At 36.4% G+C, this 16,759-nt stretch overlaps 1 protein-coding gene and 1 pseudogene across 1 annotated transcript; both read right to left on the bottom strand.

Moving 5' to 3' along the window:
- Positions 1–5,641: 5,641 nt before the first annotated feature.
- On the bottom strand, positions 5,642–6,970 carry LOC143561336 (uncharacterized). Its single transcript, XM_077049452.1, has one exon. The coding sequence runs from the start codon at positions 6,968–6,970 to the stop codon at positions 5,642–5,644; it is 1,329 nt and encodes a 442-aa protein (XP_076905567.1).
- A 3,655-nt stretch (positions 6,971–10,625) lies between these two features.
- On the bottom strand, positions 10,626–13,477 carry LOC143561334 (uncharacterized; annotated as a pseudogene).
- Positions 13,478–16,759: the final 3,282 nt, after the last annotated feature.

Raw genomic sequence — 16,759 nt, 5'->3', positions numbered from 1 at the left:
CAACTCGCCCGAGAGCGGAGTTAGAATGCCTTAAGGCTCCACATGCTCAAGATTTCCTGAACGTTATCCCCATCGAAGGGTTAGGGCAACACATGTCGGCAGTGTGGTATCGGGCCATTCTTAAATATCGTTTAATGATCCCACTATTCCCAGTTGATGAGCCATGCCCGGTGTGCCATAAAGTTTGTTTGGATAATTTTGGTGAACCTGCCGTCCATTGCAAGGAGCTTTCGGGTTTTAAATATATACATGATTTGGTCAGAGATGTCCTTTGTGATGTGCTGAAACGAGCGAGATCTCAGCAAAAAAAGAAGCTCATGTGAATTTCCTGTCAGATCCCCTTGAAGGGAGGTCTACTCTTCGGCCAACGGACGTTCTTGTGTCTGAATGAGCAGGAGGAATCACGCTTGTATTGACCTTACTGGAATATCCCCCCTTGTTGGCCTTAGGGATACCAGGTTTGTTGTTATGCAGACTGTGTTGACGGCGGAATCGGGAAAAATTGCTAAGCATGAGAAAACATGTGTCGAGAATCAACACGTCTTCATTCCTTTTGCTTTTGATACATTTGGGTCCCTTGCCCCCGAAGCTATTACGTTTCTTAAAAGAGTTCAACGGGTCGTGCATAGTAACTTATCAACACCAAAGAACTATAACTTTGTTTTCAGTTGTATCAAGTTTGTCATTCAAAAGAGGCTGACGGCGCAGCTTGTTGCTCGCTTATCTACCTTTTTATTGTAATTGAATCCTTTTATTTAATCTTTGAAAAAAAAGTAGATTCACATGATTAAAAAATTAAAAAATAAAAATATAAGTAGTCTTTTTTAATTTGGGTGAAATGTCGAATTCGATAAACTGGTCTTACGTAATGTGTGGGCCACTACTATGGAAAATTCATATGAAATGCCTTCAAATTGACAATATCATTGAGGTACATTTGTATTTATTTTTGAGTATTGTTTAGTCTTGTATAAAAACTAGCCAGCTAAACTACATACAAGTTAATTAATTTCGGTAACAATAATTTCTTATATTCAAACTATGACGTCAATTCAACTGAAGCCAGTCAACCATTCCCCCAGTTTGAAAGATTCGTCTGTTTGGAATTCTATAGACTGATTTGAAATTTATAGTATAAAATCAGATTTAAGTACTTAACAATTTGAAACTTTGAGTTGACTATATAGTCTATATAGTATAATGGGGTGGGGGTGATCCGAGATGGGCGTCGGTGATGGATTCAGGATTTTTTTTTCAGGTGGTGCAGTACTTTTAGACGCTTCAATTTTATAGAGTCGGGTATAAAAAAATCCGGGTCGGTTTGAGCCTTGAGGTTTGGGTCGGTTCGATATGCCCGGTTAGTTGACACTGACCTCTAACTAGATATGCCCGTCTAATTTCATCATTTTGACTTGGGTAATAAGATGAAATTGGTTATCTTTCGGAATGATCCCATGGAAGATCATTCAAATTTATTTTTGACGGTTTACTACTTAAAGATGATGATCAAATGTTCAATGGTTCATTTTGGAAATATCTCATGATATTCAAAATATCTACAAATCAGCAATTACAAGTTAACAAACAAAAACCAAGAAACGAACAAACTAGCATATTAAAACTATAGTCTAACAAAGTAAAACTAAATTTAACAAATAACTTTACAATTAAGTAATTAACAATCAAGAACAATTATGAATAAATCAAGAACAATTAACATTTAATAAATGAATGTAAACTTACCTTCAAAGTGGGATGATTCGAGCAATCGAGCTTCAAGGAAGAGTCAAAAGAAAGGAGGATTGGAGGAAGGCAAGAGGTGTGTGGTCGGTCGGAAAAGTAGCAGGCAAAGGCGGTGGTCGGAGAACGGGGACAATATGGTAGTCGTGTGTGTGACAGCAACGCGAGTATGAAGAGGGGATATAGGCAGCCGTTATGTGTTTTATTACTTTATAAAACTCTAATTGATATAAGGCTAAAGGCTAAGTTGGTAAAAAAATCCAAAAAAACTGCCAGGAACAAGAGTCGAACATGCGACCATAATGTTACAAAACCAACAGATTACCAGCTTACCAGCTGGACCAGAGCTTGTATTAAGAATATGGTGGTTAATTCCTAATTTATAAGGTGGTTCATATGATATTTTCTATATATAAATATGCTATTATTTCGAAACTCGGGTGGTTCCGAGGAACCACCCTTTTCCTATATAAATCTGCCCCTGATGGGAGCCCACCACGTTTATCTTGGCGTGGAACACCGCCGCCTGTCCCCCATCACGAGTGATGGGGGAGAAACCGTGGTGGTGACCACGCTTAACAACATGACCGTTGGGGTGGGGTGGGGGTTGGGTTGTGATTGTTGGAAGTTAAAAAAAAATATTTGTTTTAAACAATATAAATAATCTACCATTTCAATCCAACTCAAACTCAAATCCAACTTCAAACACTCTCAGTCCTCTACTATAAACAAAATTCTAACATATCACAAATGGAGGGTTCAAGGAAACGTGGTTCGGGTGCAAAGAAAACCCAATCCCGACCAAATGTTCGAGCAAATCTTGGCGAGCCGTCAAGATTCCGGTTACAAGATGAACCCGACACAACCCAACCATTCCAACAACAACCTTTTCAACCACAACCGTTCTAAAACCAACCTTTTCAATCACAACCATTTAATCCATCGTTACCATCGCCATCGTATCAAAACCAACCGTTTATTCCACCTTTTTCTAGCCAAATTTTTCAAAACAATCCTTTTCAAACTCAACCTCCACAAACGCCTGTCGTTCCCCTAGAGGATAACAATGTTATACATCAATTTGCACGTGCATTTCGTGATGAAAATAACGATGTGGATGAAGATTAACCGGTTCAAGAAGATGATGACGATGACGATACGGGAGCCGGTTCGGGTTGTAGAATTTGGCCGCCCAAGGAGGAGTTCGCATTGACCATGGCTTTTTTACACGCTTCTAAAACAAAAAAAACACGCAAACCAACAACGACGAGACTTGTTTTGGAAACGTGTTATTGCACATTTCGGCAAACTTCCCAGTTCAACCGTACGAAACATGGATCAAATGACTTTCAAGTGGGGAGACTTGAATCGAAAAATGTCGAAATTTAATTCTTGCTACATCCATTTTTTTTAAATTAATTAGTTTAATTTTTTTTATAATTTATTGCTTTATTTTTACAAGTTTGATATATATATTTTTCAAAATGTTTTGTAGACCCGAACTCCACAAAGCGAAGCGAGCGAGACGACTATCATAAAGAACGCCTTGAGCAATTATATCAAGATTTTCCTACATAAATCTTTCCCCACTTGGACGCATGGGTGATTGCGAGATATCACCCGAAATGGGAACCGATTCCCGTGGTCGACATGGACGGACCGATGGCTCAAGGAAGAAAGGATCTTCAAAATGATCAAAAACTTCTGAGTCCAGGAACTACACAACGTCTACCGACGGCTTGTCAAGCAACATGCTGAACATGAACTTGAACGAGCAACCGGAAGACGATCCCGACGAAGACATACCCACACCCACACGGTTGAATCGCAAGAAAAGTGGGGAATCGCTAAGATTAGGAAAGGAAGTGGATGACTTCAACGAATACAAGTCGGCTAAGTTGGCGGATATAGCCAAGGCGAAGGAGTGAAAGAAAGAAGCTCATGCTTTAAAACTGAAACGTGAGGAGACGCACATCAACCATTTAAATGACAACCAAAAAAACTGATTTTACCTTCCTCCTTCAACCGCACGAAAATCTTGACGAATCCTTTATATCAATCCTACTTCAACGCAAATGCGAGATATGCGAAAAGTGGGGTTGGGCAGCGCTGTAGTTTTTAATTTTTTTTGTCTGTCGTTTTTTTTTAATTTTTTTTATCTTTGTAATATATATTTTATTTAAATGCAATATTTATTTAACTTTGTTTTATTTTTTATATAATTTAAAAAAAAACATCACACTACACCATCAAACCACCACCCTCACTAAATTTCATCACTAGTAATGGATTTGGTTGGGATGAGGTGACACCATGCCTTTGGTTGATCAAAGTGATAAAAATACCATTATAATGAACCACCCCCACCCCCTAATATTAATACTTGAATTGTTCTTTATTTGTTTTTTCGAATATGAATTATATATTCATGGATTAATTTTATCATAACAAAGGAGCAGTGCTCGGTACTTGACTTTATGAGTGAACTGGTCACCCGTTCGAGTCTTTCTTTTTCAATTCTTTTCATTATTAAGTAATAGAATGATAGAGAGTAATCCGTACAATAGGTTGAATGATGATGTTAAATGATGGAGGAAAAATTGACATGACGAAATGAGAATGAATGCCTCAAATGAGCCATACCTTTTAGCCTAACTTAACAAAATTTATTCGACGAAAGTTGTCATTGGCAACGGTACAACTAGCAAACACAAGAACTTACATAGAAAAATTAGACCATGGTCAATGCAAAGGTGCAAGTGTGTATGCCACATCACTATGTCCGTATCACATCATTCTATCCATAACCTTTTTCACTCCTCTCTCTCCTCCACTCAATCTTTCTCTTCAATTTCTCTTTTGTTTCCTCTTGCAGTTGTCTAAATGCAGTGCATTTCACTACTACACATCACCCAAATGCAAGATATATCCTTGCACTGGCCATGGGCTTACATTGTTTTTTCCACAACAAATGTTTGAATGACAATCTATTTTTAATTCAAAGAAAACCCAATAATTTAACATTCTATATCAACTTGGTCTGTGAAGTTATTAGAAAAAAATATTTCTTGCTTTTCAAACGCACTAACAATCAATCATCGGAGTACCCCCCCCCCCCCCCTAATCACAAGATTGAGTTAAAACAGAAAAACTAGCACTTGCTAGCGGAAATGACAAAAGCGCAAAGTTTGAAATATGATCAAAACACACACGACAAAAAATTGCAATCCACTCCTTAAATAACAAATACCTAATATAGTGCACTAAATCACTAATGTCACCAACTGTACAACACCTTATTAAAAGTTGGTTTAAAATATCACAAACATGTTAAAAAAATGATAAAATCATAATCATGATTCATGGATGGTGAGATGTTTCTGATTATCAATTTCTGCCAATATTATCAAACTTTCGGTATTTTATACATACATTGGTGAATCTTTGGAATTATGCTTCTTGCCTTTATCAGATTGTTTGGGAAATTTGTTTAAAACTAATTGTTTTGAACCTAAATGATAAGGAATATAAATGGATAACCATATCCAGAATGCACACTCAAAAATCAAAATCTCTTGTTTAACATGAACTGCAATTTGCAAATACATCATAAAAACTGTAAAAAAACATATGAGCATAAAGTGATTGACTACTCATTGCTAGTTACAGGTATCACTTCATACTCAACATGCTTATGGAATCTCTTTGGAAACATAAACCGACCGCCAAAACATTGCTGCAAGAAAACTATCACTGCAAACACCAAGCCTACACAAATAATAACAATATCCCAACAAGATGAGTAGAAATCTGTTCTCGGATTTGCATAAATATAGAACCTATCAAACTGATGGCTCATAAACTTTTGACCCCTGTAAAGATCATACGCATGAGGCATTAATCACACGAATGTGGTCCCTATATTAAACGAGTGACTCAAACCATTTCCTTTTGAAACTCGGAAAATATTGAGTATTAGTTGCGGGAATAGGAACCCCACAAGAGTTAATCCTGCATAAGACCTCAAACCACCCCAGACAGAACGTTGACTTAAAATTCTGTAATTATTTATCCAGCTCACTAGCAGCATTGCTGACCCACCGATAATATACACCGGTAAACAGATGAAAAGCGTCCGTATCTCATGAACCCAATGATTCTTTTTTGCAACCCATGTTAACTGAAGAAGACGCGACTGCAAAATGAAAGCCACCAGTGTCACTACCCTCACGATCACCTCGTTCAATTCCACCAATCCATTCCTCCCAATTGGTACACTTTCCGGATTCCTACCATTTGAAAATATTGCATCATGGTTTAGCACTAGAGGAACCATGTGCCCGAGGGTAAGAATCAGCATCATCAAAACCGAAATGGAATTAACCATTTCAGACCTCCTCTTCATATGATATAGTTGTCGTCTTGTTAACACGCACATAAGTGTGCCTGAGATCAACACCATGATGATCTCTAAATCCATTCTCCATATTGACTCTCTCGCTTCACTTTCAGTGAATGTGCGTGAAACAATATCGAGATTCTCAAAGTACAAAGCATCGCTTTTTTCACGCAGGCTCTCGATACTTCCTTTTATTAAACCTTCATTACCATAACCTTGCGGGAATTGGAATTTCACCAGTATCTCACAATCAAAAGAAACGCTTTTGATCAAGTTTCTACAACCAATCATACAAGTTTGTCCGGTTATTTCATCATAAACCCCTTCTGCTGATATCTCCACTCTATCATTATCAGTAGAGGAAAGATTTAGTGATGAAATCCCGCTTCTTGAAATCGAACTGCTGTTCAGCATAAAGCTGATCTCGTAGCTAACGTTCACTGGACCGCTGTAAGTGGTTGAAAAATCTGCCACCGGGGGTACTGCCTCCTGCCATGGAGTGAGGTCTTTATTCACAAATGCATCATTGTTGAACTGCTGACTTCCGGCATAGAACGGGTCTACGAATCCATTTGAAACCATGTTCTTATGCTTGACAGACATGTCAAAGCCGTAATACCGTGATTGATACTCCCCCCTATGATACTTGGCCCCTACATGCTTCTTTTTCGGGCAAATCCGTCTTACTTTCTCCATTTGTGTATATTCATACTTCAACGCGTAATTCTCCCGGATATGATCAAAGCTTTTAAACTTAGCCATTCTAAACATTCCCAAATCATCTCTTAGTTTGGTAGTCCAGATTTGACCCTCGGTATTATGCGTTTTCATGATTGACCGAACTGCAGGGAACCACAAACTCATCCCGATCGGGCAATCCCCAACATGGGCACTACCCAGAGGATCACTATGGTTCAAGATACGACAGGCGACGATGAACAACTCATCTTCTCTCCCACTCCAAGATCCTTCTCCGATTAATGACACGTCAGGTCGGAAAGGCTGTTCATATGGAGTAAACCTTCTGTCTTGAAACTAGACTAGAACACGAAGTTTATTGTCTTCCTGAGAACATTGAATCACGTACAATGACACGAAAGCAGGCAAGTAACCATTATGATCTTCACCAAATAAAGAACAATTCTTACAATTAATTGGATACTCCAGCTTGTAAGTTGTGAATCTTTGCGAGAAAATTGAACACACATCTAGAGATTTCATACTAGTTACTGAACCTTGCATGGTTCTAGTTACATTACACTCTTCAATTGATTCCAATGTATATGTGTATTTTAACGTAGGAACTCGAGGGAATCCCAACATTGAAATCGGGCCAAAGTAATTGGGATCATTAGGAGAAGCTAAGCTCTCCAAGACTCCACTTACTAAACTGTTATTCAAGTTTACTAACCGAGCGTATTTAAGCTTAAGAACAGCGTTTAGTGTAAGTGGATTACCTTCTTTTGTAAACCAACGAGCCGATCCAACCATACAAAGCTTACTTGTAGACACGGACCAGAACCCTTGTAAATGAAACTCCAATGAATGGTGATGTACCGCTGAATAATTTGAGGGGGAATCATATATATATGTTGAATAGAATCTTAAGTTGGCCTGGATTTTGTACGTGTCGACAACGTTTGTCTTGAATATGTTATCGTTGGTTTGAAAGAGGATGGACCATTGTGATTGCGGATCTTGATCAAGAATGTTTTGACCACCCGTGAAATGGCTAGTCGCAGGGTCAAGAAGCGCAAAACTGGTGAATATTCTATCAGTAGGAATGGCTTCGGGCGCATAAGAGTTACAGTGATCAGAGTAGGAGACTAAAGAAGATGAAGAAAATACTTTCAAAGTAAAGGAAGTGAAGATGATGAAGAAATGGAATAAGAGTGAAGGATTCATGGCTGCAGTGAAAGATGTTTGATGTTATCACTTATCAGTTTATGATCATATGATGTTTATAATGGTTTCATAGCCACCTTCTAAGAGACTAAGATGATTCCAATAAGTCAATTTGTAATTAGATATTCGTTTACTAAGTATTATTACTTATATAAATAAGTCTACTTGAAATGTTTATCATTTAGTTGTAATATATTTAAGTGACAACTTGTTCAAGGATATAAAATAATACCAAGCTGAGCATGATAAATTTTGATTCATAGTTATATTATTAGACAAAGCAACTGAACTGACCAACTTAAGGTTCCCTTCCAAATTATATTAAAGAAATGTTTGGAAGAAAAGTTACAAGATATTAAATAAAATAAAATAGATAAAAGATATTAAATAAAAATAAATTAAAAGATTCTTGGCTGCAGCCTGCAATGGGACATTTTTATATGGTTTGACTTTGTATGGATATAATGTGATGTTTATAAATTATAATGGTTTCCATTGATATGTGCAACTTGCCACCTTCTAAGAAACTAAGATTATTTCAGTAAAGTGGTTGTTTAACTTATAAAAAGGATTTATATAAACATAATTGTATCAAAAAGTCTGGCATATATATAGCTGTGGTTTGCGAATATTAATCAAGCTGTAAGTTTTAGCTAATTATTTTGGAGATGTTTGATCATTGGCATTCGCATTAACTAGCTTCTTACCTATTTTTTTAGTTCATTATCAAGGATTTAAAAATTGTCGGTGTTTTATTTCTTCTGCTAATATATACATTGGTTAAAAGACTCTCCTAGTATTTATGTTTGATATATCTTTTTAATGAATTATATATTTGGTTGTTTGATATAATTTGGTGTTTATTTAATGAATTATTTCGGTTTCTTTTGATCAGAGGCGAAGAACATGTTAGTAAATAATATATGTTGATTTACATACATGTAATTCTAATACTACATGTGCAATTTCTAGTAAATAGATATTTGTAATTCACTAATTCTTGCTATATTTTGAAGCTTATGAAAAGCTAGGAATCACCTCGTCTTCAATCAAATTGCTTCTTCTCTTTCTAAGATCATGAAAGAAATAAAAGTCTTCGGGTTTATTTGGTTTGGGAATTGGTCTAAGATAGCTTCATTTAGGTGGGAAGATTGGCGGGCTTTTAATATACGATGCTTAGGCGTTTAATTAAGTTGTTACTTGCATAGTTCTATTTGGTGGTTTTCTGACGCAAGTTTTAGTGAGCTAGGGTATTTACCTTGACTTCGTTAATATAAGTTTCATTGATCATTAAAAGAAAAAAAACACGTGTAAATGTTTTTGTAGATTCCCAGGTATTAGTCAAAGTTTGTGAGATTCTTTCAATTAAACGCGAAATAGTAAGCAATGAAATATCATAGTGTGTGTTAGAAATCTTTTAGATTAGTTATTTGGTTTTCAAAATGTGTTTTTATTTATAAACTTTATGTAAATGAATCAGGGAGATGTTCAAATGAAAAAAAAAATATGTCGAGAAGTACAAGAACCGCATAACTCATTTGTACATATTGCTTTGAATATAGTACACAACAAGTCAACAAGACAGTTATTTATGGTGGTGTTTGGACATCACAATCAGCTATGTGATAGTGTTTGGATATGTATGCTTGCTTTAATTCTGATTATGGTTATTAATAGCACGCATATATAATTTGTATATAATTATATTATATAATCATGTGCTTATCTAGAATCATTGATTGATTGGTTAGGTTTGTTTAGATGAGATTGATATTGATTCAAATCCCAAATATATCGAGATATCTCTTGTATATATAGGAATGTAAACATCAATGAAAGGGGCGGAGGGGCTGAGAAACGCCGATTGTTATTAATTCAAGAATCGGGTGGGGAGGATGAAAAGAGGTGGTCGCCGATTTGGGGGTGGGGAGGATGAAAAGAGGTGGTCGCCGATTTGGGGGGAGGGGCTGAGAACCGCCGATTGTTAGAGAAGGAGAGGTAGGGCCGGCTGGCTGCTCTGATACCATATAAGAGAATGTAAATTGTCGTCCCTTTCATTGACGTTTACATTCCTATATATACAAGAGATATCCCTATATATTTGGGATTTAAATCAATATCAATCTCATCTAAACAAAGCTAACCAATCAATCAATGATTCTAGATAAGCACATGATTATATAATATAATTTTATATACAAATTATATATGCGTGCTATTAGTTATGATTACTATGTTAAGCTTTTTTGGATATTATGTGGTGTTGATTTGGACATACGTTCTTTTTGTCTGTTAGTGTGCATTAGTGTCTGTTTGTGTTTGTTTACAAGATTAATGAACATACATGGACGACTTAATGAACAAACACGGACATGAAATTCTATTTGGTAAAGTGTGCAGTAACCGTCCATTTGCCCGATAAAGCTTAACAGACGAACACAAACAAGGTCTTGTCTAGTTCAGTTTGATTCGTTTACAGCCCTATTTGTTGCCACTTCAATCACACTGAGTATTCAAAATTAACAACTTATAAAGTGACTATCAGATATTTTGAATGCACATCCAAACACCCGCTTATTGTTGACTTAGTGCCTGTAAATATTGAAGAAAGTATTGAAATCTTATGTATAGCATGGAGGACTAATGCCAGAGATGGTTGTGGCTTTCAGTCTATAGTTGACTTCAAATAAGAATAGTTCACACATTGTTAATTATTTAGTAAGCACTAAGCAGGCAAAGTAAGAGCATACAAACATTAAGTTTCATTACTTGTTACAGGTACCATTTCATACCCAACATGCTTCTGGAATCGCTTCGGAAACATAAACCGACCACCAAAACATTGCTGCAAGAAAATGATCACTGCAAACACCAAGCCTCCACAAACAATGACAACATCCCAAAAAGGTGAGTAAAAATCTGCCCTCGGGTTTGCATAAATATATAACCTGTCAAACTGATGGCTGATGTACCTTTGACCCCTGTAAAGATCATATGCATGAGGTAGTAACCGCACGAATGTGGTCCCTATATAAAACGAATGACTCAAAGCATTTCCTTTTGAAACCTGGAAAATATTGAGTATTAGTTGTGGCAATAGGAACCCGTCAAGAGTTAATCCTGCATAAGACCTCAAACCACCCCAGACGGAACGTTGATTTGAAATAGTGTAGTTGTTCTTCCAGTTCACTAGCAACATTGCTAACCCACCGATAATATACGTAGGTAAACAAATTACAAGTGTCCGTATCTCATGAATCCAATGGTTCTTCTTTGCAATCCATGTTAACTGAAGAAGACGGGATTGCAAAACAAAAGCCACCATTGTCACTATCCTCACAATGACCTCATTCACTTCAACCAATCCGTTACTCCCAGCAGCTACATTTTGTTGATTCCTACTGTTTGAAAATATTGCCTCAAAGTTTAACACTAGAGGAACCATATGCCCGAGAGTAAGAATCAACATCATCGAAACCGAAATGAGATTGACCATTTCAGGTCTCTTCTTCAAATAAAACAGTTGTCTTCCTATAAACACACACATAAGTGTGTCTGAAATCAAGACCATTATGATTTATATATCCATTCTCCATATTGATTCTCTTGCTTGACTTTCGGTGAATGTGAGTGAAACAATATCAAGCTTCTCAAAGTACAAAACATCGGTTTTTTCACGTAAGCTCTTGATTGTTCCCTTTATAAAACTTTCATTACCGTTGCCTTGCGGGAGTTGGAATTTGACCAGAATCTCACAAAAGAAGCGTCTTTCTTCAATTTTCTACAACCTATCATACAAATTTGACCCGTTTCATCATCATAAACACCTTCTGCAGATATCTCCACCATATCATAATTAGTTGAGGTTAGATTTAGTGACGAAATCCCGCTACTTAAACGGGAACTAATGTTCAGCCAAAAACCGATCTCAAAGGTTATGTTCACCGGACCGCTGTTGGTGGTGGCTGAAACACTTGCCAACGGGGATGACGCCTCCTGCCATGTACTGTAGTCTTGATTCACAATTGTGTAGTCGTTGAACCCCTGACTTCTCATGGAATTTGGGTGTGCAAAGCCTCTTGAAACCATGTTCTTGTGTTTGACTAACATGTCAAAACTATAATATGACTGGAACTGATACTTGGCCCCTACATGCTTCTTTTTCGGGCAATTCCGTTTTACTTTCTCCATTTGTGTATATTCATACTTTGACCCATAGTTCTCCCGGCTATGATCAAAGCTTTGAAACTTAGCCGTTTAGAACGAGCCCAAATCATCTTTGAACTTGGTGGTCCAAATCTGACCCTCGGTGGTATGCGTTTTTGTGATTGACCAAACCGCAGGGAACCACAAAGTCAACCTAATCGAGCAATCCCCAACACGTGCAGTACCCAAAGGATCGCTCTGGTTCAAGATACGACATGCAACGATACACAACTCATCTTTTGTCCCATTCCAAGTTCCTTCTCCAATTAATGATATGTCGGGCCGGAAAGATTGGTAGTACGAACCATACCTTCTGTCTTGAAATTTGACCAAAAAACGAAGTTTTTTGTCTTCCCGAGAACACTGAATCGCGTACAGTGACACAAAGGCTGGCAAGAAACCATTATGATCTTGACTAAATAACTAACAGTTCTTACAATTACTCGGATACTCCAACTTGTAAGTTGTGAATCTTTGTGTGAAAATCGAACACACATCTAGATATTCCATACGAGTTAGTGTATTTTGCACGATTTTAGTTACATCACACTCTTCATTTGATACCAAGGTGTAGTTGTATCTGAACGGAGACACCGGAGGGAATCCAAACATTGAAATCGGGTCAAAGTAGTCATTTCCATTAGGAGAAGACAAACTCTCCAACTTTCCACTTACTAAGCTGGTATTCAAAGTCATGAACTGAGCGAATTTAAGCTTAAGAACTGCGTTTAATGTAAGTGGATCACCTTCTTTTGCAAACCAACGAGCGGATCCAACCATGCAAAGTTTATTTGTAGACACTGACCAAAACCCGTCCAACTTAAACAACAACGCACGTCGTCGATGTTTCCAACTAGCCCGTGAATAGTTAGACCTGGTATCAGTGAAGTTGGATGGGACATAGTCATAATATATATTTGATGGGTAGAAGCCTAGCCGGGCCTGGATTTTGTATGTGCTAGCAACGTTTGTAGCGAATATGTTACGAGTGGGTTTAAAGTAGATGGAGCGTTGTGATGGGGGGTCTTGATCAAGAATCTGTTGACCACCTGTGTAATTGGTAGATACCGGTTCGAGAGACCAGAGTCTGGTTAAGAGGCTATCAGTTGGAGTTGCTTCAGGAGCAAAAGAGTTGCAGTGATCATAGTAGGAGATTGCAGAAGATGAAGATAAAGCTTTTGAACTAAAGACGATGAAGAAGATATGGAGCAAGAGTGAAGGATTCATGGCTGCAATCAAAGATAGATGCTTGTTTGACTGAGTTTTGATATGTGATGTTTATAATGGGGTTTATGGGCCAATGTACAATATGTTCAACTTGCCACTTTCTAATAAACTATGATGATCCCTGTGAAGTGGGTTGACATAGTCATAAAACTTTATAACATCTAAAAATGATTTTATAAGGAAGTCTCACAAAGTTTTGATTTACAAATGTAACGGTGTGTTCCCGAGTCTCATTTAATGAGGAGAGGGAAAGGAAAGGAGGAGAAAATGTTAAAATATCGTGTTCCAGAGATTTTTTAAGGAGGGAACGGGAGAGGAGGGGAGGGAAAATACTAGAAAATTTAAACATATAGTCATCCTCCCAAATTGGAGAGATTATGAGAGAAAATCTATTCAATTACTAAATTACCCTTAAAAGCTAATTTTATATTAGTTTTACTTAAAGGGTATGATAGTAAAACTATAGCTTTCTTTTCTTTTCTTTTCCTCTCAACTCGGGAACACATGAAATATGTAAATTCCTTGATTTTCTTTTCCTTCTTATTAAACTCGGGAACACAAAAATAAGCTTTTCGTCTCCTTTCTTTTCTCTCCTAATTTCCTTCCCCTCCCTTCCCCTCATTAAATGAGACTCTGGAACATAGTCTAAATTCAGTTTGTACTTAGATAATTAACTAGGGGAAAATTGGATACTAATCATCCAAACTATATTATTGACCAATATTAATCTCAACTATCAATATGACTACCACCACTTCCAACTTTCAACTTTGTTACTAGTAAAAATCCCGAGCTAACAAATTGTTAACTTTATCAATTAAGTAGGTGTAAAATGACAAAGGTACCCCTATCACTAAAAAGAGGATAAAAATAAAACACTAATTAACATGGACCCCACATGATATGTGTATCATGTATTATACTGTATATCGTCTTCTCCGACAAGCATTGTGTGCCGGTAAGACCATGAACTCCGGCGACAATTCAACCTCGACCCGACCATTTTCCAGAGGCCTTTCAACCCCAATACCGACATCACCACTAAACCTTTCTATCCATACTTCATCACCGTTTATCCAACTCCGGCGAACACACCAACCGTCACAACCAACCCTAAAAACCAGCGAGTTTGGACCACGTGGACTCGTCAGTCAGGTTCGTTTTTTTTTCCGACGAACACCACCTATTTAAACCAAGTGAACTGCTGATTACTTAATCCCATCTCGCATCTCGTAACCATTCTTCCAGCCCAAAATTTTCCGGCGACATAACAACCATCATCTCCTCGCTTCAGATCTCGAAAACAAGCCACAAATCATGGTACACATCTTAGAAACACAACAACCGATTAATGGTTTAGGATGTGGTCATAACAAATTTCAGATCTGATTTGATGGTTCCAAGCAATTGGAATGGTGGCTATTGGCGAGAAAAAAGGGTGTGGTCGGGTGCAAATTGATGATTTTCTTTTGCTCGTCGGAAGTTCGCCGTAATACCATGTAGGTGGCCGGAAATTATTGAAGAAGATGCATGTGTTTGTTTGGTGATTGTTGCCCCAAATGTAATTTTAATTTTGTTTTTTCTTATTCAATATTTATTAAATTAGTGATTTTTTGTTTTAATGTGAAGGGGTATCTTTGTCATTTTAAACCTAGTTAACTGACAAAGTTAACCGTCCATTAGATTGAGATTGCTGCTAGTAACAAAGTTGAAAGTTGGGAGTAGTGATAGTCATATTGTTAGTTGGGATTAATATTGATCAATAGTAGATAGTTTGGATTATTAGTATCCAATTTAACTAGGAGATGTATTGTTATAAGCTTACATAAAATAAAATAATATTGACATTAACTACATATTTATAAACAAATTTTGATATTTTTAACGTAACTAATAATATTCTAAGTATCATCATCTAACAAAAAAATGTTGGGCAAAACTGGTGGGTCATCTCTGGCTGCAATGGTTAAAATCGATTTGGATGACAATTATGGCTTATGGTCAAAATGATCGAGCTCGGGTTAAAAATAGTTGTTTTAATAAAAAAAAATGTTTCAAGATGGACATGCTACTTCAGTTCTAAGAAGACTGAGCTTGAAAAATCACTCATGCGTGAGGCTCAAGTTTTATTACGCTATATGCTATATTGCTATGTTATGATTAGTTTAGACGTAGCGTTTATAATCAACAATGCATTAGTGTTTAATAATATTATATTCAAATTTGAACTTAAAAATAGTAAAATATTCGACGGTATAGTATGATTAAAGATATAATATACTGTATGTAAAATTTGACATTTAGATTGAACTAGTTTATTACGTTTCAAGTCGATCACGCCTTCTTTACAACAGTCAATAATGGGCGGCCTGCAATTTGCATATTTTCCAAGCATTTTAATTAGTAAGACTTATAATATTTTCTAAAGCGACTTTAAACCCATAGCTTTTATGAATTACTACTTTGGGGATGAATACTACTCGGTTTAAACTTGTTCATTTATTATTTTTTCTATAATTTCACATTAATGTAGACGATAAAATACACCTCTTGTATACATTTTCATAACTAATACATGTTCCCCAACTTATTAAACTTATTAAAAAGGAATAAGATGTTTGGGATTGTTTTTTATGTGAGAGAGAAAAGTTAATAGGTTACACTTATTAAAAAGTTATTAAGAGTTTTTATAAAGAAACATACGCCTGTAAACGGACTAAACGTTCAGTGAAATGTTTATGAATCGTTCGACGGGAAGTTCGTTTACGTAATAAACAAACGAACATGAACACATGTTATGTTCGTTCGTTTACGTTCATGAACGTTCGTTTATGTATGTTTATTTGTGTTCGTTTATGTATTAATAGAAAATAATTAAATATTATCTTGATGAGTCATCTACTTAAATGTTTTATATTTGTTAATTTGTGTTCATTAAGTATTTTCATTTATGTTTGTTTGTTCATTTACATTTGTTCGTAAATCTTCATTTATGTTTGTTTAGATTTTAAACAAACGAACATAAACGAACACAAATGTTCGTTTTTTTCTAAATAAACGAAGATGAACGTAAATATTTGTTCGATTAAGTGTCCGTGTCACGTCGATAAATACATCATTCTTAATCTCAAAGCTACGCTGATTTTATTTGTGTTCGTTTATGTCCATTTGTGTTTACGATCATTTCCTTAACGACCGTTACAAAGATCTAATTCCAGTCAACAACCATTCCGGCAGCGTATTCTTCATTTCATCTCTACAAGCTCCGCTACTTTCTATAAT

The sequence above is a fragment of the Bidens hawaiensis genome, unplaced genomic scaffold (assembly GCF_021521415.1).
Source record: "Bidens hawaiensis isolate Kalapana, Puna unplaced genomic scaffold, B.hawaiensis_p1.1 tig00020663_1, whole genome shotgun sequence".
In the NCBI taxonomy this organism is placed as follows: Eukaryota; Viridiplantae; Streptophyta; class Magnoliopsida; order Asterales; family Asteraceae; genus Bidens; species Bidens hawaiensis.
Note: the sequence above shows the minus strand (reverse complement) of the source record. Positions and strands in the feature narration are given on the sequence as shown.

Coding starts and splice junctions, on each gene's coding strand:
- LOC143561336 (XM_077049452.1), bottom strand. CDS start 6,970: ATGAAAACGCATAATACCGAGGGTCAAATCTGGACTACCAAACTAAGA.